General features: G+C 36.8%; 1 protein-coding gene across 2 annotated transcripts in view; it reads left to right on the plus strand.

The window, feature by feature from the left end:
* MYO16 (myosin XVI) overlaps positions 1-24,544 on the plus strand; it is a 590,664-nt gene that overhangs the window by 314,719 nt on the left and 251,401 nt on the right. For both annotated transcript variants that reach the window (XM_054574388.1, XM_054574387.1), the window contains exons 15-16: positions 4,303-4,420; positions 14,880-15,027. In XM_054574388.1, coding sequence (XP_054430363.1) covers positions 4,303-4,420; positions 14,880-15,027 — 266 coding nt within the window. The remainder of the gene's footprint in view (positions 1-4,302; positions 4,421-14,879; positions 15,028-24,544) is intronic.

The raw sequence follows: 24,544 nt of genomic DNA on the forward strand, positions 1-24,544 counted from the left end.
TTAAGTAAAACTATTTCTAATTCATTGTTTTATTTTATACATTCCTCATAGTAGGTTAAGGATATCATAAATAAGTGTTTCTAGTCTCATGAAACAATATTTCTCAGGTTTGAGTATGGCTTAGAACTTCATGTCTTTATGCTTTTTTTGGTTCTTCTTTAAGTTATTATCTGCATGGGTATCATTCAGTGTCTAAAACGTTTTTGAAAGTTATCCTGCCATAGTTTTTGCGTAGTGTCCAAGTGTATGTGTAGGAATTACATACAAGAATTGGCTAAATTTATGAATCAACTATAAGTCTTTATAACCTCACAGTAGTCCACTGAAATCATGAACATTTATGAGATAAGCTACATGAAAGAAAAATCAGATTAAGGAGATGAGTAGAAAAGAACATCCCGGAAATATGGATCTATTTAGCAGAAGGCTTGATGTTCAGTGCAGAATGAGACCGAAGGAATCTTTGTTCGGTGGCCCTGAAAGGAGAGAAGTGAGTGGGCTGAATTAGACAGCTAGTCCAGCCAAACGAGATGGTGAGACATCTCTCCAAGGTGCCACGTAGCAGACTTGGTGCATGATGCCGTCTCAAGGGGCCATGTGCGCAACTAACACACACTCAGTACCTTCCGCTGGGGAGCAACGGGTCAGTCTATCCCAAACAGTTTTGCCCTGGATCTTCGTATAGTGTGAGGCAAAAACTTGGAAGATTGTTCTTATTAGCAGTTACCAAAGAATAAATAGTGAAGGAGTGGCAGGGACATATAAGGAAGGCCACATTACAAAGGCCTTCAGTTGAGAATCGTGTGGAGGCTGAGAAGTAGAGAATATTTTCCTTGTGGTTTCCATCAAAGGCATGATTAAAGATGTATAAATAAAGCTTATAATATGGAGTGTGAGGGCAAAGAGAAAATGAAGGGGTGTGGGAAGAAGTTGGCCATTTATGTTCCGTGCAGTCATGGGAAACAGTGCTCTCCAGGAAGAGGGTGCAGAGAGGAGGGAGGAGAAGAGATGTAGTTGGTATCCGGAAGGTGAGGGAGAGCCCTGAGCTCCAAAGATGACTTTAGTAATTTTATGTAGGTAATACACATATACTTTAGGGATCCACAGCTGTGATATTTCTGAATTTAGAAGGCTGTTGTTTATAATCCCTGTATTTGAATTTCAAACTGTGGAAGCAGGGGATTTTCCATGGCAGTAGGTTTATTGGAACATAAAAGTCATGCTTGTTTTTGGTGGGAGACTGCCTGAGACTTTTTAGTAATTCTGGAATAATTCAGTTTCAACTTTAAGAAACATTTAGTTTTGCTCATATTAGTGAAACATTTACTGAGCAACTGCTTTCACAGGGCAGACTGATATGGTCAAGCTGATTAAGCTGTTATTTTGCAGAAAGAGGGCCACAAGCTTTTACTTCTAGAAAATACAACAGGTTAACTGCTACCATGATAATAGTGCATAACTTTTAGTGGAGTAATTACTAACATCTTCTAGGAAAAAAAAACCATACAATGTAAATAGAAAAATTGATGCCAATAAAATCTGAATCAGTAAGTACTGAGGAAATACATACTTACTTCCCTTTGCCAACATTTTTTAATTTAAAGTTTTATTACTGTACAACACTCTCATTATTTTGTTTCAAAGTCAAGTTGAATGGTGAACTATCTTTTATTTTCATTTTCTCAGTATTTCTCTTAACATGTTTGTTTGGTGCCACCTATTGGTCAATTTGCTAACCAAAGATTAAAAACCACTGGTTATTTCAAGTTAAACTTGAATTGTGGATCTGAATTGCATAATGAGAAAATGTAACGTGAGTACTTATCTTTTGTTTAATGGTTTTTAGTTTCATGCTTTAATATAGATTATTTATTGTTATTCTAGCAGCAATAGCCCTATGATGCAGTGATTAAACACATTAATTCCACAGAGAGATTATTTGGGTTGGGATCCCAGCTCCACTATTTACAAACTCTGAGCTTTGGGAAACTTACTTAATTTCTCAATTTTCTTCTCTGTAAAATAAACAGACTAGTTGTGAAGATTAAAAGAAATATATGCCCACACATACACATGTCTACATATACATGTATACACATGTTTATACAAATGACTTTACATATATACATATATAACTTTATATATATAAATTCACTATATTTGTGTATATACTGTTATATATCAATTTTTATTATTATTTACAAAAATAAGATTAATCTTTGTTATTTGTTGAATGCTTAGTATGTGCCAGACACCAGTCTGAGGGCTTTATACACCTGACATTTAAAACCACTGAAGGAGTTATTCCTGCATTAGAATAAAGGAAAATGAGGTTCAGTAAATTCAAGACACTTTCTCAATGTGATATAAGTTGTCATTAGCAGAACTGGAATATGAGGGCAGCTACTTCTCACTCCAAAGCAAATACATTGAACCATTACCCTATACTTCCTATTTGGGCACTTGTCATTAATTCTCTTTTGTGTGCTTTTTCTATTATAATAAAAATTCAGTTTATTATCAGATACAACACCAAAAAACAAGAAATCCAAATATTTTTAAAAATTTATACCAATTTTTAATTAATTTTAAAATAGTTGTTTAATATAATATGTTTAAAATGTGATATAATTACATTGTTAATTTCACTATATATTTATTTAATGTATTATTGTAAATTAAGCAGATTGGGCCTCCATAAGTACTATTTATAATTATTTTTCAGAAAACATTTCTGTCACAACTACTGTAACTTACTGATCTTTAAAATTAATGTATTATAAGGAGACTTGAATCATAGAGTTTTTGTAAAGATTTAGTGTACGTTTCTGTCCAGAAGACCAAACTTTCAAAATGGATGTTTTAATATATTTCACTATTACCGCTACTATTAATACTTGATTAACATAAAAATGCTGTTTCATATCATCTTTCAAAGTACAAATTACTTCCAGGAGAATTGAATACCTTTATTGAGCAGTGTCCATACAATTTAAAAATATGATCAAAGTTTGTTTTTTTAATTTAGATCAAAATTCTCAAAAACATTTGTCACCAGAATTAATAAATAAAATAATTGTCACCAGAATTATTTTAAGGAGCCACCACCCGGTGTCATTAAGGTGTGAGTATTATTGTTTTGCTCCCTCTTGTGGCTGATGGAGGAACTGTATTTAACATTATATCTTAAAAGATAGAAAAACCGCTTCGACTTTCCAGACTTTCAGGCAGCTTGGAGAATAACTTGGTTATAATCATTATTACAGGCACAATAAATTATGAGGATAATTGGCTTTTGTTCTATAATCAGTATTTAAAGAAACACATCAAGAAAGTTTCTGATGCCAGGTTGATCTGAGGAGCTTTATGAAAAGTATTTTAAAGCCCCAGACTCCTCACTTCTGAAAGAGACGACATGGGGATAAGGAACACTGGACATGCAGCATCATCTGGACTACTTATTCTTGTTTCTGGGGGAGAGAATGGTTGGAAGGGAGCAAAAACAAGGTAAAGGGAAGGTAACATAGTGACTCAGTGTTGAAAGGAGTGTGTAAAGTAAGTAAGAGTTAAAAGGTTAGAACCCAGTGTTTAAGTGACTTTATTATTTTTAAAAGATATTCTATCACTTATATTAACCTTAATTTCTACCCTCCAAAGCTACCACAGTGTACATATGTATGATTTTCTATTTAGATATTTTATCTGTGTGTACATTTTTTATACATACATAGCTATGATGAAGTTAAATTTACAAATTACACACAGTAAGAGATTAAAAAAGATAAAACCATCATAACGACAAATTATAATAAGAGCTATGTAAATGTGGAATTATTAAGTAAAAAAAGGGTTAGTTGACACAAGCACTTTGGTGCCTCTACAGTAGATTTGACAATCAAATGGCTGCTGCATGACTAAGAGGCATGTGGCAGGTAGAGCTTGGATATGCTGGCAAAGGGATGATCCACTTTCTGGGTGGAATGGAGCAAGATGACGCAAGCTTGCATCATGTTACTCAGAATGGTGTGCAATTTGAAACTCATGAATTGCTTATTTCTGGACTCTTTCATTTAATAGTTTTGAACCACGGTTGTCTGCAGGTTACTGAAATGGTGGCGAAACCACAGAGAAGGGCCCTGCTGGAGTTTGCAGTTGGGGAGAATGACCTTAAAAATCCAACATGGTATTATATGAATAGAAAACCTCTTAGATAATGGACTATTTCCCGTATGTTTGCTACTATTCTCTAATTTTACGTAAAAATAACTGAGCAGTTCAATAAATGGTTCTGTTTTACTATAGGTCATGTGCATTTTAGAAGCCTTTGGACATGCAAAGACAACTCTTAATGATCTGTCCAGTTGCTATATAAAGTATTTCGAACTACATTTCTGTGAGAGGAAAACACATTTAACTGGAGGTAAGTTTAAAATTTGCAAAGGGAGATCTCACTTGCTACCAGAAGAGGTCAGAGAAATACCAAGCATGGTAGTAGTGAGCATTGTGCGTACCTCTGTGTGTGTGTGCACGCAAGCGTATCTGAGATATCAGGTTATGAATGCTAAAATTATTTTGAATGAAAATATTTTGAAATGCAAGGTGAACTTTTTAAGATGATTAATGTATAAACTATGTAATAAGGAGCTGAACCAAAAAGAGCTGAAATGAATAATATATGCTGCACATAGATATGAACTCAAATAATTAAAATTATAAGTTGAGTATATAGTTTTTTTATATGACACTAAAACTACTTTAAACAAAACAGAATTTATACTTTTAAAGTGATTGAATTAAAACAAATCAAAACACCAAAATAATCATAATCATGCAACTAAACCCAAAGAGACCTTCTTCTTATTTCGTTTAAATATTTAATGTGTACTTTGTGAAAATCGTCTATCTTAAGTTCAACTAATTTAGGATCCACCTAGAATTTTACATCTTTCTAATAAAAACAGATTACCCATGCAAATTAAAAATAATGCAATTGTAGGTGGATTGCCTAATCTATTTAGAAGAATCAACTATTTTGAAAACTTCATTTTTTTTTAATTTTTAAAAGATTTTATTTATTTTATAGAGAGGTGAAGGTCAGGAGAAAGAGGGGAATCAAAATATCATTGTGTAAGAGAAATGTTGATTGGTTGCCTCCCACATGCCCCCAATTGGGACCTGGCCTGAAACCCAGGCATGTGCACTGACCAGGTATCGAACCGGCAACCTTTTGGTTTACAGGCCAGTGCTCAATCTACTGAACCACAGCAGCCAAGGCTAAAAACTTTTATAATATCTGTTAGCACACAAAAATTTGCTAATTTCAATGATTTTTGAAAGATAATTTTATTTGATGTTTTCAAGTTATTCTATCTTCCCTTCAGGAAATAAAAGTTAGTTTTGATGATAATTTAGAAACAAAAAACTGCATTTTATAGTAACAACATGTCAAAATCAAATGTTTACTAAGTGAAATTTGGTAAAATAATTCATAAAAAGGCAAAAGAGGTAATTTTATATATTGAGATTAGATGCTTAAATTCTACAGTAGGAAAGTTTTTTGTTGTTTTGTTCAGTTCGGTTTTGGTTTTGGTTTTCATCCATGGATAAGATCTACTGTTTTAGGAAGACCTCAGAGAGAAATGCCCTGAGGCACAAATGTCTTTCTGTCTTGGTTTCATGACACCCCAGTGAGATTGTCCCTCCAAGTGAAAGGCACAGCCTGAAAACTTTGTGACCATAATTTTCCACTGAGCTTTCAGTGACCAGTGGTTAGAGGCATGACAATTAAGGGGGTAGGAAGTTCCAAAAGCTGCATGTTTCAACCCCCTGTCACTCCAGGTATAACCCAAAGACAAGCTCTATGGGCATAATCGGAGCTTGTTAGAACGTAGCCTCTTAGGCCCAACTGCAGACCTGCTCATTGGGACTATGTTTCAATAAGAATCCCCAGTGATTTGTGTGAACCACTAAAGTTTAGAGGCACTGTTCCCAAGGAAAGTCCGGCCACTTGAGTGTATGCACAATTGGTGCAGAGGAAAAATTGCTTGTCTGGAGCACCATTTACATGACTTTTTCTCTTCTTTCCATTTGGTACTCCCTTTACCAAGGTCAAGATACAATGACTGGCTCTGGAGATCTTATCCATTACCACTTTTTCTGGATAGAATTTAACATGTCCTCTTATTCAGGAATGTTACTTAAGAAAATAATTGCAAGCACATATCAAAAAAGAACTAGAAAACACTGAAGTGAGCAGTTCTGTTAATCAGCAATGTCTATTAGCACTCAATCCCATGCGGCTTTGGCATAATCAAATCTACAAATACCTCTCACACGGCTTCTGCAGGCAGCGCACTGTGACACAGTGATAATAAATATTCATAAAGGTGAACTTGAGGCACTTCAAGATTCTGAAATGCCCTCAGAATCATTAAAGAGCAATGAGCATAAATTCAGTATATGCATTGTGCATAATTGAATTTACCCTCCTCTTAGGAAAACAGCAACTCAGGTACTCTCCACATTTCTCCACTTTCCACATTGTTTTTCTGCTCCTTCTGTTCTCCCAATTAGACCCCTTAATTTAGTTCCTATCACCTACCTTTGTTGGGTCGTTTCTTCCTCTTTTCTTTTAAAATTCTGGCAAAATGATTTTGTGGTGGTTTTCACAGTTTTTGAAATTTTAAGAATCAAATAACTACTAACAAGTAAAAAAACTAACAAACAAATAAAAGCCAGTGCTGAGACTATATTAATAGAAAGCAGAATGCCCAGTGGTAGGGGAAGTCTGAAGAGGTCAGACCGGGAGTTCAGTTCTTTGTTTCCTCTGTTTAAGAAGAAAAATAAATAATGTATTCAGAGAGTGTTTATCAGGAGAGTGAAAATTGACATGCCACATGTTTGGAGTGAGCTTTGGAGCAACTAACGATGTTTACCCTGAAAAGGAATAGACTCAGAGGAAATAGGACAAGTGGCTTCAAATATCTTCTACTGTAGAAAGGCTCACAAGCACAAAGATTTATTATGGATATTATCGAAAGTTGGTAAAGGTTTCAGAGAAGGAGTATCTTCACTTAATCATAAGAGCTCTCCACCTTACTTTCTCATGATTGCAAAGTACTCTCTTACCCTGGTGCTGGATGCCTTCAAGCACGATGAAAGAGCTGACACCTACCATGCTACCAGTAGTCTGACCTGAGATAGGACACCTGGACTAGATTGTTCTAAAGATGCTGCCTACTGCTCCACATTCTCTAAGTTCAAATACAAAGGACTCTGTTAGCTGTTAATCAGATGTTCTGATATTCTAGTGAAGTGACTTGATAGCTTTTATTGTCCCCTGGTATCAGCATAGAATAAACATAGTCAATATGAGAATGTGATATAGTGTATTACTGTTCAAGAGCTTTTAGGATGTAAGTCCATTAATGGCAGAGATCTTGTCTGCCCTGGTTTATAGTCGGCATACATTAAGTGTCTATTGAGTTAATGAATCTAAGCAATGGCATTGCAAAGGGAACAATAAAGCGAAGCTGCCATTATTCAGTTCAAGGAGGAAATTGCGAAAAACCATCACGAGCTCATTCATGCCAGTGAAGGACATATATTACTGAGAGTGTGAAATAGATAAGGAAGGTTATCAATAATTAACTCTGGATTATTTTCTAAGTCAAAGCTGCATTTTCTTCATAATTAGAATTTGTGTATACTAAGAATAGGACTTTAAAAAAAATTTACCTAGAATACTTTATCATGTTGGAATGGGCAAAGCAGAAAAACATGCTGACAGGTCTACAAAGGGAATAAGGCCCAGAGTCTACATGTAAAATATGAAGAATAGTTGGCTTCTTATCTTTTCTGTGCCCTGAAGACATATTTAAATGGAAATTGAAATTTACAAACAATTGGAAATGTCTTCCAATAAATATGCCAAGGCTATGCTATCTGCTTGGGAAACTTAAACCTTAGAGTTAACACAAATGAGATGGATAATATATTAAGGCTTTTACCTTGTATTTTTTCACATCTTGATTTTAAAAACAAACCAGAAGACAGCCTTTGCCTTCATTATTATCATCATCAATTATCCTTAGTATTGTACTCTCAATTGGACTATTTTTTAAAAGTTTCAGAGAGCTTTAATTGATCTTATCTCCTTTGAAGAACAGCATCTTTTAGTGCAAACAGCCTGGGCTTTGGAGATAAGTCTCTTGGGTTTAAATGTAAAAAAGGCTTGCAACAGAATTTAAAGAAGACAGTGTTTGAAAAGCACCTAGCATATTGCCTGCTATACAATAGGGATTTAAATGGTGGTTCATTCCTTTGGAGTACATGGGAAGCCTGGGACCTTTGTATATTTTAATCCTCATTTACTGATAAGCAACGAGAAGTTACAAGGGACATGGAGATTGACAATGTCAGATGCAGGACTAGTTCCCATACTTTGGACTCCTAGTTGAGGGACATTTCACTTACTCCACCCCTAGCATTAATGTTCATTAATAATGAAGTCAAAAGAAATGCATAAGTATGAAAAAGAATATTTGGCTATATTAATCAATAATATGCTTTTGGTGATTGCTAATAGAAGGCATGATGGGACTTTCTGGGAGCAGGTTACAATTTATAATCATGTGAGTAGGGAAGGGTGAGAGTTGGGCCTGTAAATTTCTGGAAGTCAAAAAGACAAGGAAGGCAAGCATTCACTTTCCTTGAAGGTGAAGCAAAGTTTATATACTCTATTTAATAGTGAATAAAAATTGGAGCTCTGTAAAGTACTTTTCCTACATATTATGTTATACATAATCTGCAAACATATATTTTACATTACCAAAACTTTTTGAGAAACATGTATTCTTACAAAGATCACTGAAAAGATGCAGGGCACAAGTATACATTTAGTCAAGATTATTTTTGACATAAAAGATTTCAAATGGAAATTTGAATTTTTGGTTGTTTTGTTCCATCTAAAACTATGTCAAGGTACATATTTTTCAAAATCCTACTGATCAGAATTCTGATAATACACAGCAATTTTATTCACTGTTGGAGATGCACTAATTAGGATGATTAATAATTACACTGTTTTTGAATTTAGATGAAAGGTATTGAAGTCTCTTTTTGGTGTGGAATTAGATTAGGTTTGAATGCTGCCTTAAATTTAAGCTTACATGTTGGCTGGGACAAGGGCATATAAAATAACCATTTCTCTGATCATAGAAGCATGATGGTCAGAAGATCACTGCACAGCCCTCCATTCTCAGCTGATATTACTTTAGCTGATGACTAGATAATAACAGAAAGGAACAACTATGGTAGTTTATTTCCTATGTGTATAGATTTTTTAAAGTAGTCTCTTGATCGGTTAGTTACTTCATGGTTAATATTATTACAATTAAATGGAATTTTTTTCAGCAAATTATTTGCTTAGGAAGACAAAAAAGGAAAGAAAATTTAATAACTAAGACCTTAACTTGAGAGACTTCCAGCCAAGATGGAGGCATAGGTAGACATACTTTGCCTCCTCACACAACCAAAAGAAGGACAACAAATTTAAAAACAAAAACAACCAGAATTGCCAGAAAATCAAACTTTATCAAAGCCCGATGACCAAGGAATTAAAGAAGAAATATTCATCCAAACTGGTGGAGGAGTGGAGACGGGCAGCCGGGGCGGAAAGGTCATGAGGCAAGGCAGTGGCTGGCAGACCAGATGGTCCCACATTTGTGTGCCAATAAACCAGGAAAAACAACTGGGGAGTGAGACAGACTGCAGCGCAATCCAAGGTTCCAGTGTGGGAAAAGAAAGCCTCAAAACTTCTGGTTGTGGAAACCTGTGGGGGTTTCAGCGGCAGAATAAACCCCCAGTCTCACAGGAGAGTCATTAAGAGACCCACAGGGTACCAGAATGTACACAAAAGCACCCATCTGGGAAGCAGCACCAGAAGGGCCTAATTTGCTTATGGATACTGGGGGAAGTGACTGAAAGTGGGGCAAGAGCTGAGCAAGTGGCATTATTCCCTCTCTGACTCCTTCCCCACGTACAACGTCACAACACAGTGAAGCAGGTTGCCTTGCCCTGCAGAATACCTAAGGCTCTTCCCCTTAGAAGTAACAGGTGTGCCAAGACAAAAAAAATATGGCCCAAATGAAAGAACAGATCAAAACTCCAGAAAAAATACAACTAAGTGATGAAGAGATAGCCAGCCTATCAGATGCAGAGTTCAAAACACTGGTAATCAGGATACTCACAGAAATGGTTGAGTATGGTCACAAAATAGAGGAAAAAGTGAAGGCTATGCAAAGTGAAATAGAGAAAAAAAAATACAGGGAACCAACAGTGAAGGGAAGGAAATTAGGATTCAAATTGATGATATGGAGCAGAAGGAAGAAATAAATATTCAGCTGGAACAGAATGAAGAAACAAGAATTCAAAAATAAGAGGAGAGGATTAGGAACCTCTGGAACAACTTTAAACATTCCAACATCCAAATATTAGGGGTGCCAGAAGTAGAAGAAGAAGAGCAAGATATTGAAAATGTATTTGAAAAAATAATGGAGAACTTCCCCAATCTGGCCAAGGAAATAGACTTCCAGGAGATCCAGGAAGCTGAGAAAATCCCAAAGAGGTTGGACTCAAGGAAGCACACACCAAGGCACATCATAATTACATTACCCAAGATTAAAGATAAGGAAAGAATCCTAAAAGCAGCAAGAGAAAAGGAGACAGTTACCTACAAAGGAGTTCCCTTAAGACTATCAGCTGATTTCTCAAAAGAAACCTTGCAGACAAGAAGGGGCTGGAAAGAAGTATTCAAAATCATGAAACACAAGGACTTACATCCAAGATTCCTCTATTTAGCAAAACTATCATTTAGAATGGAAGGGCAGATAAAGTGCTTCCCAGATAAGGTCAAGTTAAAGGAGTTCATCATCAGCAAGCTCTTATATGAAATGTTAAAGGGACCAATCTAAGAGAAAGATCAAAACTATAAACAGTGAAATGACAGCAAACTCACAACTATCAACAATTGAACCTAAAAACAGAAACAAAAACTAAGCAAACTACTAGAACAGGAACAGAATCACAGAAATGGCAATCACATGGAGGGTGATCAGTGAGGAGGGGTTGGGTGGAGAATGGGGGAAAAGGTACAAAGAATAAGAAACATAAATGGCAGGTACAAAATAGGTAGGGGGAGGTTAAGAATAGTATAGGAAATGCAGAAACCAAAGAATTTATATGTATGACCCATGGACATGAACTAGTGGGGGGGATGCTGGCAGGAGGGGAGGGTGCAGGGCAGAGAGGAATAAAGGGAAGAAAAAAATGGGACAGCTATAATATCATAATCAATAATATTTACTTAAAAAAAAGACACCTCAACTTGAAATTACCCACCACCTGACTAAGTACACATGGAGAGACGGAAAAGAAACTACACTACTTCGTCTCAATTTTAAACTCACCTTTAGGCTGTAATGCCATGAAGGCATTAAAAGGGTATTTTGAAAGTGTCTTTTAATACACTTATGACAAATCTTTCTAAAAATTGTCTAATATTTTCTTAATAATGTATTAATTTTGAGATTTTTAAAAAACACTGATGATCATACTATGTGGCTAAATTGACCATGTACAATATTAATAATGGGCCCTGAACTATAATAGTGGTTTCATTTATTCAAGTAGATTTGCTGTATAAAACCAAGTTGACAGACCTAACATTTTTGTTTTTAGAGGCTGAACTCTAGAATAATCATTAGCAGACTCATTACATGAAGTGTTGTTTATAGTTCAGATGTAGGGAATAATTAAATTCATTTGCCTTCCTAAGAACTGCTACCTTTTGATAAAAAGAAAAAAGAATTATTGACCATTAATTCTTGCATCAAAATGAAAAGCTACAGTAATTCACAGCTGATTTAAAATTCAAATACACAATTTACTGACCATTCACAATGACCAGAATGAACCTAAATTTAAATGAAAAGAATGCTCAGGAAGCAGTTAAGATTTTCTGCATTCCAAACTCATAGCTGTAAATTCTGATAACACTTACTTATGAATTGCCAGTCCTATCTCTGGGGTGAAATCAGGGTTGTGATCCCTGTATAGCATATTTTTGTCATTTTTCAGCTAATATGAGATAAATTTCAACCACACATATTTACGAGATGGGTTTCTTGTTTGTTTTTATAATATTTAAAGGCAGAGGACCAAAATAATGAATATTAGATATTAGTCCTACTACTGGACCCATGAGACCACAGTAAATCAAAAAGATGAATGGCCACTATTCACACTGGGCATACATTACTTTATGAACATATTACTGATCTCGCTCCCTAACTGGGATATAAACTTTATTGTTGAAGTATCTGTTTCATTATTTGTCATTATACTCTAAGTCATGATTTAACTCCTTTTTATTATTTCAGTATAGGACTTGAAAGTGTTCTAGCATGCATCCTATCTACTAAATTGTATCTGCATAAATTCAAGTCATACTAGCTTTTGTTGCAGTTCCCACCCACAGTGCTTCCAGTAGTGATAAAGTGTTGTCAACATCCCTGGTCCTTAATAATCACAAGGCCATATTATGTTCTGATCTGTTTGATAGTAATAACTGCTAGTGTCTATGAAGCTCTTTATAATCATTATCTATTGATATATATCATAGCAATATTACTGGTACTTTCAAATTGTGAGAATAAATCAAGAAAATTCTATAATTTCTCTTGCTACCTTTGTTAGAAGCAAGGACATGTCTTGTTGTAGATTATATTTGTGCACGTAATTCCTGTGTGGGTCAAGAACAAGGTAAGAATGTTCTCTCTTACCAGTCTTTTTCAACATTTTAATGGAAGTCCTAGCTAATGCAATAAGAAAAATAAAACAAATAAAAGGTATGCAGATCGGAAAGAAAGAAATCAAGCTGTCTTTTTTAATATGATTGTCTCTGTAGAAAATCCAAAAAAATGGAAACAAACACACAGAAAATCTCCTAGAACTAATAAGTGATTATAGCAAGGTTTCAGGATATGAAGTTAATATGTAAAAATATCAACAATGAACAATTTGAATTAAAACACACCAAAAAAAAAGAAATAATTAGGTATAAATCTAACAACATATATAACAAGATCTTTCTGAGGAAAACTACAGAACTTTGATGAAAGAAAATCAAAGAAGATATAAAATAAATAGATATTCAATGTTCATGTATAGACAGGCTCAATATTGTTAAGCTCACAGTTCTCCCTAACTTGATCAATATATCCAACACAATCCCCCCAAAATACCAGCAAATTACTATGTCATATTGACATAAAGTTTATATGGAGAGTTAAAAGACCCAGAATAGCCAATACAACATTGAAAAAGAAGAACAAAGTTGGAGCACTGGTGCTACCCAACATAAAGACTTACTATTCAGCTACTGTAATCAAGACAGGGTGGTATTGTTGAAAGGACACACAAATAAATCAATGAAATAGAATGGAGAGCACAGAAATAGACCCACATAAACATAGTTAACTTACCTTTGACCAAGGAGAAAGGCAGTTCAGTGAAGAAAGTATAGTCTTTTCAACAAATGATGCCACAACAACAGGGCATTCATATGCAAAAAAATGAATGTAGACATCAAAATGTCACAAAAAATAAATTAATATATATCATAAGTGTAAATGTAAAAACAAAACTATAAAACTTTAAAAAGATAATAAAGGAGATATGCTTGGTAACCTTGGGTTTGGCAATAACTTTTGAAACACAACACTAAAAGCACAACCCATGAAAGAAATAATTGATAAGCTGGACTTCATTAAAATTGAAAACTTCTTTTCTGTGAAAGACAGTGTTAAGAGAATGAAACAGTAAGCCACAGGCTTGAAGGAAATATTTGTAAAAGACATACCTGATAAAAAAGGACTGTTCTCAAAAATGTACAAAGAATGCTCAGCAGTAAGAAAACAAGCAGCCCAATTTAAAATATGGACAAAATGTCTTCACAGATGCCTCACCAAAGACGGGATACAGATGGAAATTAAACATATGAAAAGATGCTCCATGTTGTATGTCATCTAGGAAATGCTAATTAAAACAACAGTGAAATACCACTGCACACCTATTAGAATGGCTAAAATCTAAAACCCTGACAACATCAAACACTGGCAAGTGAAAGAAGCCAGTCTGAAAAGGATATATACTGTATGATTCCAACTATGTGACATTTTGGAGATGGTATAACTATGGAAGCGGTAAACAGAACAGTGGTTGCCAGAGATTAGGGGAGAGGGAGGCATGAATAGGTGGAGCGATACAGACTGTATGATTCCAACTGTGTGACACTTTGGAAAAGGTATAACTATGGAAGCAGTAAACAGATCAGTTCTTGCCAGAGGCTAGGGGAGAAGGAGGGATAAATAGGTGGAACACTAGAGATTTTTAGTGCAAAGAACCTATTCTGTATGATATGTAATCGTGTATACATGACTATGAATTCCTCAAAACCCATAGTACTATACAGCAGAAAGAGTGAACACCAGTGTAAATTATACACTTTAGTTAATAATAATGTGTCAGTGTTGGTTTATCTATATTAGTATATGTTCCACACTAGTGTAAGATGTTAATAATAGGGGAAACAGTATGTTGAAGAGGTAAGAGAAAGGGTATATTGGAACTCTCATTATTTTGTGCTTAAATTTTCTGGCCCTAAAAATTGCTCTAAAAACAAAGTCTATTCATATTGTTTAGAAAAGGTCTGTGTTTGAAAAGAAGCCACATTATTATCTCTACAATTATATATGTAAATTTATGGATATGAAACTAATAATGCCATTTAACAGAATCACTTTTATTTTCTTAACCAGCAAGAATTTATACATATATGCTAGAGAAATCCAGACTTGTTTCACAACCTCTTGGCCAGAGCAATTTTCTCATTTTCTACTTGTTGATGGATGGGTTATCTGCTGAGGAGAAATATGGACTTCACCTTAATAATTTATCTGCACATCGGTAAGTGACTATGTATTTTCTATCTTCTTCTGCTTTCAAACTTTGATTGCATCTTAGCAATCTTTAATTTTCTTTTTGTTTTTCAGAGAATAAATGTGACTAAAAAAGATTAATTGGATACTGTTAGGTTAGAACCATCTGTATAACAGGATATAATTGTTTATTGTATATTTAGGTGAAGTTTTGGGTATATGTATTAACTTATGTTTCTAGTGTAAAGTGTGATAAGAATTTTAAAAAGTGTAATATATAACTTTTACATTTCTTTTTGCTATTTTGAATATAACAGTTATGCATTCCTAATTTTTGGTAGTCTTTTGAAAAATGGGGAATATTGTATGGGCAATTATTATTCATTAATAACAGACGAGGTTACATAATGGCTTAAGATGAACAACATATAAATTTGGAGGCCAATTTTCTGCCCTGGAGGCAGAAAGCATTTGTTAAAATGAGGATGCTTTGGTCATAGGATGGTGATGGAGCTGAGGTGGTTGTAAAGACAGAAAGCTGAGGAATGTCTTGTAATGTGTGCATTTCCACCACTGCATGATCCAGTGTGTCTCCCTAGAAGGACTGGTCCAGATCTGAATCGAGATGAGAACAACATGATCAGGAGAGTACACCCCTTTCAGCACGGAGAAAGAGGGGACTGGATGTTCTGGTCCAAACTCACTAGTGAATTGATACGAGGGCTCAGAAGAGCTACACTCAGAAAGAGATGAGGATTAATTTCAGATGTCTCTTTACGCCTGATTTATAATGTATTGGACATTTGTTTTGGGGTTCAAGAAAAATGGTCTGAGTTTTCATAATTTTATTCAAAGTTTTGTGAGAAAACTTTAAGAATGTTTAAGGAGGAGGCTCAGGGCCTGAGGTCCTGTCCTACTGGTTTTGAGATTGGAAGGTAGAGGAGTAGACTAGACAGGAAAGCAGAGATGGCAAGGGCAAGCCAGAGGGAGAGGGCTCTTTCAGGGCCATGGAGGTCAAAGGGGGCTGAGCTCCTAGAACTGGATGAAAAAGCTACAGGACAACATCTGTCATGGTCACTGCTGTGAGGCTGAATAATGGTGGGACACAGGGCCAGGGGAAGGGGATGAATTGGCTGTACCCTAATTTACCATGACATCATTAATCACGCTCATTCACTTTCTCTGAAAATATTACATCCAGCGGTATACATATAGTTTGTCATTTTGAATAGAGGAAAAGTAGTTAGAAGTTAAGGCCTTGTCAAAATTGTGTTTTGTTTAAAGTGAAAGACTCTCTTGGGGTGTACTGTCTCCCAAACAACAGAAATTCAGAAGAAAAAGAAAATGCTTTAGTGACCTTAAAAACAGAGATTCTAAGGTCCTAAGGCATTAAAAATGCCTTGTTTCAATTCCCTCTTTTCACAAAAGAGGAAGTCAAACTCAAGCCACAGAGAGGCTTGTATTGAATAGATTATACAACAGCAGTAGTGGAAAAAAAAAAAACCCAAAAAAACCAAAAAAACATTACCTGGAATCAACTTTTTGTATTTCTACACTGTCTGTAACAAGACACGTCCCTAGGAGGAAAGCATCAGATTGGGAACCATGGGTTGGCTCTTTAGGGTAGGCTGTGAAGAAAAAAAGTCTTAGATTACTGTGTTCCTAATCTTCCTTGCAATCAAAATCTCAAAGTTCATGGCAGCCCACTTATTTGGAGGGCTCGACTGCGTGTTTATGTGCGTGCATGTACATGGGGCGTGCTTGGCAGTATGGACATATAGCAATGACGAAAAACAGTCAGTAATCTAATATGAATTCGAAGAAACAATTTAACTCGGTCTGTGGTTTGGACCAGTTTTTTGAAGTGCGTGAATGTGTGGGAGGAAATAAGTATTTCTTTATTGAGCTCTCATTCTAACATCCATTTCTCTTTGTAAAAGAGGGTTTGGAACCACTTTAGGCTATTTAGAAAGTCAAACAGCCAGGGGTTGCTTTGTGAGTAGCTCCAACAGGAAAGAACTCAGCAAAATAATGAATAATTCAATTCCCTTGAACAAAGAAGTTATTTTATTAAAATGTTTTATAAATGTCTAATGGGCACAAAATAACATTCCTCAGTAAAAAATATACACTGTCCCTCTGGATTCATAAAAGTATCACTTGGAACATTTGTACAATGAAAATTCCACAGACAAAATATTCTTTATAATAAAACAAGCTGTTTTTTTCAAATTATAATACATTAGTATCACAACATTTTTTTTGTGATTTGTTATGTGGGTCTTCTCACAGTTAGTATTGGTGGATCTTCTCACATTTCAGTATTGCTAAGGTTCGAGGAGTTTGAGGTTTAATTCTTTTGTTAGTGATTATGTATATGAAACACCAAAATTTTGGAAATTATTTGGCTTGTTTACAATCAGCAGCATAAATTTGAACTTCCTATCTTTCTAATCTTTCACAAATTGATGATTCCTCTGAGTCTTCTCCTTAAAAATCAGCATACACAGGTAAAGGATATCACTGTATGTATATACATATATACATACATATGCCTAGAAACCTATGTGTGTGTATAAATATATGTATATAAACACTGTTATGAGTGCCATTATTGTCACATCTAATTATCTGATTTTTAAAAAGAGATGTTGACATATATGTTAAATAGAACCAACCAACACCTACATTACCACGTGAATATCCCTTCGCTTCTTCAGGACTCTTTCCATAGTGCAGCTTGTCATGAAATTTTGTTAATATATGTTGAGTCTTAAACACTACAAAAATTGAAAGCCTCCTTTCTTTAGATGCATCGTTCCCTTCTTTATTAAAATCAATTTATTACCTACATGAAACAAACATTTAGCAATAACTGTGAACTGAAGATACTCAATATTTATCACGTGTTCTTATGTGATTAGAACTCCAGAGAGAAGAAAGCATGGTTGTAATTAATGCTTTACAATTAAAGCTGGAATAGCGTTTTGTAACTTTGAGTCTGTTTTTAGAACTGAAAGTCTTTCAAAGTATGATATGACAATTTATGGGGGTTTACTTCAGCACTATTGCACCTAAAAATACTATTCTGTTTGTAAAATAGGGACAATATCTAGAACAGGCAGAAAAGTACTCTTGCTCAACTCTAGAATATAAATGATGCAGTTCCTATAGCTTAATTGTATGAACAATATTTATAACACTTTGCATGGACTCTTCCTATACAGATTGTTAAAACAACAAGAGGAAAAAGCAGTCTCTAGGTCTCTAACATTTTGAGCAGTGGCAATAAGATTGAGTTTATTGAGAATTTCCACTAGATGGTGCACTCTCCACAAAGTCAGATAAGCAAAGAAAAATAAAAGCTCATCTCTGAAGGTTTCTGTTTTATTTATGGTTCTTTTGGTGATTTACTTTTGTTTTTAATGGCTATTTGTTTTTCAAATTCTATTTCAACTTTTTGTATGAAATGCTAGCATTACATATGGGGAATAAATATAGTTTATGTTTGTGGGAATTAAGCTTTAATGAAAGTTAGAAATAGTAATTAATTGCTTATCTTGAGCCTCCCTTAAACAGCTTTTATGGGTTTAGTCCCAGAACAGTTGGGTTTCAGAATCCAAAGAAGTTATTACTAATCTCCCTTCATATTGATGAATGATGGAAATGATTGTGGTGTTGCATAATAACATTTTCAGCAAAGGTCAGATTTTGAATTATAAGCTGAAAGCTAGCAATCGTTTGACTCAGAGCGTGTGACCTGTTTCTAACCTTGCGTGTTAGTGAAAGGAAACTCTGACTCACGAAGTATTTGAACATGTGATTGCTGCCCGGGAGTACACCTGTCACAGTAGGCTGCAGCAATGAACTCTCAGGGAAAGTTCATTATTTTGCGAAGTGTTTATTATTCACATTGAATTTAACCCGAGGAAGTCTCACATGATTTTTTATAAAAGGTAAAAGTAAACTTAAACTTTATTTGAGGGTGATTCATCATGATCTAATGATATAATAAATATTAAATTGTCCACATTTTAGGCAAGCAAAGCTTGAAGGTGCTCCCAAGACAAAGGTTCTAGACAGGGGGTATTCTAATCTATGTCTAACTGACTATTATAAATTATCTAAATGACAATCACAGTCGCAGCACATCCAGTTTATGGAGCACATAGCATAAGCCGGACCCTGCCCTGCTGCTCGTCTCCCTTGACTGGCTGCATCCTCGCCTGTAACTAGGCAGAGGCCGCAGCATCTGCATAGCCTTGTAGTTTAGACATTTATACTCTGTTCTACATATAAACTTTAATGCTCTTGTCTGCACAGTCACAATGTGGGAAAAAACAGAATAAAACATACCTTTTTTTTTTTTTTTTTAGCATACCTAGGTCAGTACACTCATTTTAGAGTTCTGTTTCTGGTCTTGAAATTCCAATTTGATTATATCCATTTTCCCAGCAATGGATGCAAGAAGATACCATAATCCCCAAATGTTCTCATATCTTTGTTCCTTAAATGCAACACCAAGTGCTGACCATTTTGATGTCACTTCCTTTCCCTGACCAGGCTCATTCTACCCGCAGCCTCACTGCAACAGCTTCCTCTGGAAGTGCCTCTTCAGTCCCACCAATTACATTCAGGGTGGATCAACATTTGGTAAATACCAACTTACTGTGAAACCCCCCCTAGCTTGGAAATCTTTCAGAAACATTGTTTTTCTGTCATATCAAATGGAGTCTCCTAGAAGATGAAGGCAACAAAGCAGACGAGGCCTAAAGGAATTTAGAGGAAAGCATTGCTAACATGTTCATTGAAATTCTCTGTGTTGTTGTCTCAGCATTTAGGAGTGGAGTTGGGTATCAGTCAAGTAAAAACTTTGCTCTTTGCTGAGTGAAGAAAATCAACTCACTTGAAACTAGATGGTCAAAGAGTATGTTTATCTTTCAGTTAGGAAAATAGAAAGTCATCCCTGTATCAGGAGAGAGTAAGGTCCTCTGAGTCTTGCTTTCTCGGTCAATAAATTAGATATGATAACGCATTTTTAGGGTTATTACGAGTGACTCATTATGAATTCAAAGCACTTTAGTATAGATCTTCAGTTGATTATTTATAGTTCAAATTCAAAATCTTCTGAAAAACAAGCATGCATTTAAACTCACATGCTGATTAAAAAAAAATGTAACATAACCTGAACTCATTTGAAGCAAAGTGTAAACCTGAGTTGATGAGTATTTTAAATCTCTGTGTATCTCACTTATTGAGAATATCGATATGTTTTTTCACAGAATTAAAATATTTGAATAGGGGATATTCTCCAGCCCTACTGGACACTAGCACCCTTCAAAGTTCTGAATAACAAAATATATTTGTCCCCAAAAGTCTAGGATAAAGGATGTGGTTTGCATAATGTTATAGGTCAGAAAATATGTCAGTAATTATGTTTCTCATCAAAGTGAAGCACATCCCACCCCAGGACCACAAGGCAAATGCTCATTGAAAATGACCTCCACATCTGCTCCTGCTTCTCCGCAGGACCCCTCCACTCCTGCACACTTTTTGCCTTGCCCTCCCTTTTAATATCTCTTCATCTCTGTTGCTATTATCTCTTTGTCTTGTTCCCTTTGAAATTGTTTCTCTTTATAGATGTTATTTTATTATATTGTAAATTATGAATAACTGTTGAGACACTAACCAGGCATGGATTTAGAGTGATCCTCTCACTCTGTCAGTGGTAGCAATGTCGTTTGTAAATGGAGGCATGGCTCTTGGAGAATAATGAAGCTTGTTGAGAAGGGCCACAGTCTTCTCAAGTGTTTGATGATGCCACCACCATTTTGTAGGGGCTTGATCACAGTTCTGTGTATGTGTGTGTGTGTGTGTGAGAATTTGTCTCCTGTGACTACAGCAAACAATACTCCACACTTGGGTGTGATCCTCTACCAGTCAAATATACCCATGTATGTCCAGCCAAGACCATTGGTGACATTTCCTTTTCTCTTCCAGCCCCACTTGCCAGCCTCTTCCTCCCCTTATACATGGTACCCCTACACTATTGTGTTCACAGAGCCTTCCTCTGGATCAAGAATGGGGTGACCATGTCCCTGCGACAGTTCTATCATTTCTGTAACCCTTGGAGCCTAGGTGAACCATCACTCACGGTCCCAGCTCACGTCTATTCCCGCCTGAGTTTGTCTTAGTGATGCCATGGCCATTCCTCATCTTTCCTGGATATCTCTTATCAGTGCTCTCCATGTGCACTTTTCCAGTGGTCCCCAAAGTGTCCTTTGTATGTGACAGGAAGTATAGGGTAGATATGGCACAGGGAATGATATGATGTTGTTCTTTGTCCTATAGGTATAACCACATTGCCAAAATCCATATACATGAATCACTGTTAGCAAAAAAGGTGCCTGTGTAGCTTATAAAGTCAAGTGCTACACTGGATGGCATTTGGGAGGATTGTGTCCTCAGTATGGGGTGACTTTTGAATTTCATGAAAATTCAATGATAAATACTTGTGAACTGCTAAAAGCAGTACACTTCTTAGCTGAAAGCACAGAGTTTAAATTGGGACATTTCTCCTGCTGGCTTGGTAATTTGGGAAAATTCTGCAAGCTCCCTGCGCCTCCCTTTGCGCATCGGTGAAGCAGGGCCAGCCGCAGAGCATTGTGGTGAGTGAGGACCCTGTGGGCTGCCACACGAGCCCTTAGAGAAGCACCAGCCCTAGTGAGCTTGGCAGAAAGACCAGCTAGCATTGTTGGCTGTTACCACAGAAGGCCCTTTCCCACTGAAGCCACGTGAAAGGAGCTGAAGTAATAATCGTCAATGCAGAGATCATGAGGTCACAGTACAACTTCAGTTCACACAGAAGAGTCAGACGGTTGGGCAGCCTTTTTCCCAGTTTATGCTTCCACCTCGGTGCAGCCCTGTCCTGGGCCATTCCTGAACATCTGTTGCATATGGAGTCTGGAATTCAATTCTCATGCTGCCGTGATGAATTACTTATTTCAGTTACTCAAATTTAGTTAGATTTTTTGGCAAAAATCAGGGTAGCCTTTTTGATGAAGTGAGAGTGACGGAGAGTAGGTGTGGGAAGGACAGAGGCCTGGGCGGGGGGCCGCAGGGGAGGCGGACGTCCTGAGGAGCCTCAGACGGTTTCTCTTTGGCCCCTGGACTTGGCATCTCTGCTCCTCCTCTTACATCATGGGAACGGGTACGGTCACTGAGATTCAAAGAAAAGGGCAACCTAAGGCAGGACTTGAACATTTCTGGAAAACTTCCTATTCACATGTTCCCTAAGGCAAAAAAAAAAAAAGAAAAAAAAATCAATTCAGATTGTTCCAGTGCTCTGTCTTTTTGTACCAGCCAGAGTAGAAAGAAAATACAGATTTTCCGTAAGTCTAAAAACCTGCACTTATTTAATCACAAGCCATGAAGACATTGATAAGATTTTGCAATGCATTATTTGTCACCGATCATCCGTCTCTTCAAGTGGATTCTGTTAGATTCAAACCAGACATGCATTGTGTATTTTTCAGGATGAGTTTCAAACTGACAACATGATGTGGATATTTATATAGAATCCTATGATAAAATGTGTGTGTTTATATGTGTGCACACAACTCTAAAATTACATTTTCCGCAGTGATAAGAATGAGCACTTTGAAGCTCATTCTGTTTGTTCTTGTAAATCCACAGCCAAATCTGAACACATATGGACATTATAATTAAAATCATAATAACCAGCATTTCCTCAGAACTTGGTTAATGAAGGGAACTGAGCTAAGAATGTGACATACATCACCTCACTTTTCCCACAGCCTAGCCTGACACAAGGCGAGGGTGAGCGGATCGCCCGCAGTCACGTGCCAGGAGTGCAGGAGCCGCGGCCTCATCCAGAGCTTTCTGAAACACATTGCAGTTTTGCTCGCAAACTGATGTCTAAATAACAGGTGAAAGATTTTATGAAAATATTTAAAAAGGAGCCGCACAAGGACAGCCACACCCCAAGAGACTGGAGCCCCTGAGGGCACAGATTATAGCTGCCGACCTTGTGTTCTGATACTGGGTACCAGGCAGGGAGAATGCTGGTTGACCACAGAACACTGGGAAATTCAGATATGGGAAGAGTGAAGAGGTACAGAAACAGGTAATCCAGTGAAGACAGTGTGACTTCGTGGTTACTGTTGCTCACAGTCTCTGCCTCTAGAATTACTTCAGTGGAAGGGGTCTATTGCAGCTAATGCAGGTTTGAGGCAGGGAGGGCGCTTGATTAGGGGCATTGCTGAGGGTTACAGTGTCTCATTCCAGAATGACACTGCCTGGACATGGAGAATGCAGAGGAAGGAGAAACTTGACCTCCAGCCACTCTGACCAGACCCACCTCACCTGGTCCCTCAGCCTCATCACTTTAACTTCCCCAAATATGTTAGTCTTCTTCCCACAAACATTCCTTCTCCTCCTGCCATCTGAATTCTCACCCTTTCTTAAAGGTTTAGAATTTTTAGAATTCAGGCTGAGCACTTTGGCGTCCTTCATTTTTTGCTTGTTTGTGGGATTCTGCCACACCGAAACTTCCTGTTAACCTTATGCTTAATGAACATGCACTTATTTTACATTTTACGTGAATCTCTGGCAAATCTTCCCTACCCAGCCATATTTGTATACTGTGATTTCAGAACCTGGGTCTGGGCATTGATACGTAAGCTGTTACACTTCATTTGATGACTTCATCTGTTCTTACACAAGCATCTCTTTTATTATTGAACTTCAGCTCTATGAAGCTTCCTCACAATCTCAGAGGAAGCAAAACATTCTCCCATTTTCCACCATCAGTTTATGACTTTAGTTGCCCCAAGAACAATTAGCTTAGTAAAATATTTGAGTGATGGAGCTAATACATAAAGCAAATTCTTCTATGAAGATATACTTATGGCCCCATAAGCACTTGGACATCTAACAGAAATCTCTGACTGAACACGGCCCAGTCTGAACTCCTGATAAGCCCATCCTACCCATCCCTACCCAAACCTGCTCCACCCTCGGCTGGCAACTGCAGGGCACAGTGGCCCAGACAGAATTCCCTGGATTATCATTGGCACCTTTCTTTTCATAACCACAGTCTACTCATGAAGCTGGTTCTACTTCCCACTCTGTCCACTGCCACCATCCCATGGTGACTCGCCCATGTGCCTTGCTAGGATAATGGCATTCATTTTCACAGGCCACCCTCATCCCCCATAAGGAACCAATCCTCAGGGCAACAGTCAACAGAGCAATTCTTTCAACTGTTTTTCTGCTGACGCTGCAGTCTTTCCTTATTTCTCTGAGGGCTCTGACCCACCAGAAGCTTCCAAGGTTCTGTGTGATCTGGTCCCTCTCAGTCAATACCTTCCTTCTAGTCCCTCCGAGGCTCCCCACCTGGCCACCATGGCCTCCGTATCATGCCGTGAATGCCCCAGGCACATTCCCACCCTAAGTTTGTTCTAATTTTGTCTCCCTTCCTGGAAGATTCTTCCTCCAGATTCCAGATTGGCTAACTTCCTTAT

Source organism: Pteronotus mesoamericanus, unplaced genomic scaffold (assembly GCF_021234165.1).
Source record: "Pteronotus mesoamericanus isolate MK-2021 breed Mesoamerican mustached bat unplaced genomic scaffold, CSHL_Meso_final contig_26, whole genome shotgun sequence".
Lineage (NCBI taxonomy): Eukaryota > Metazoa > Chordata > Mammalia > Chiroptera > Mormoopidae > Pteronotus > Pteronotus mesoamericanus.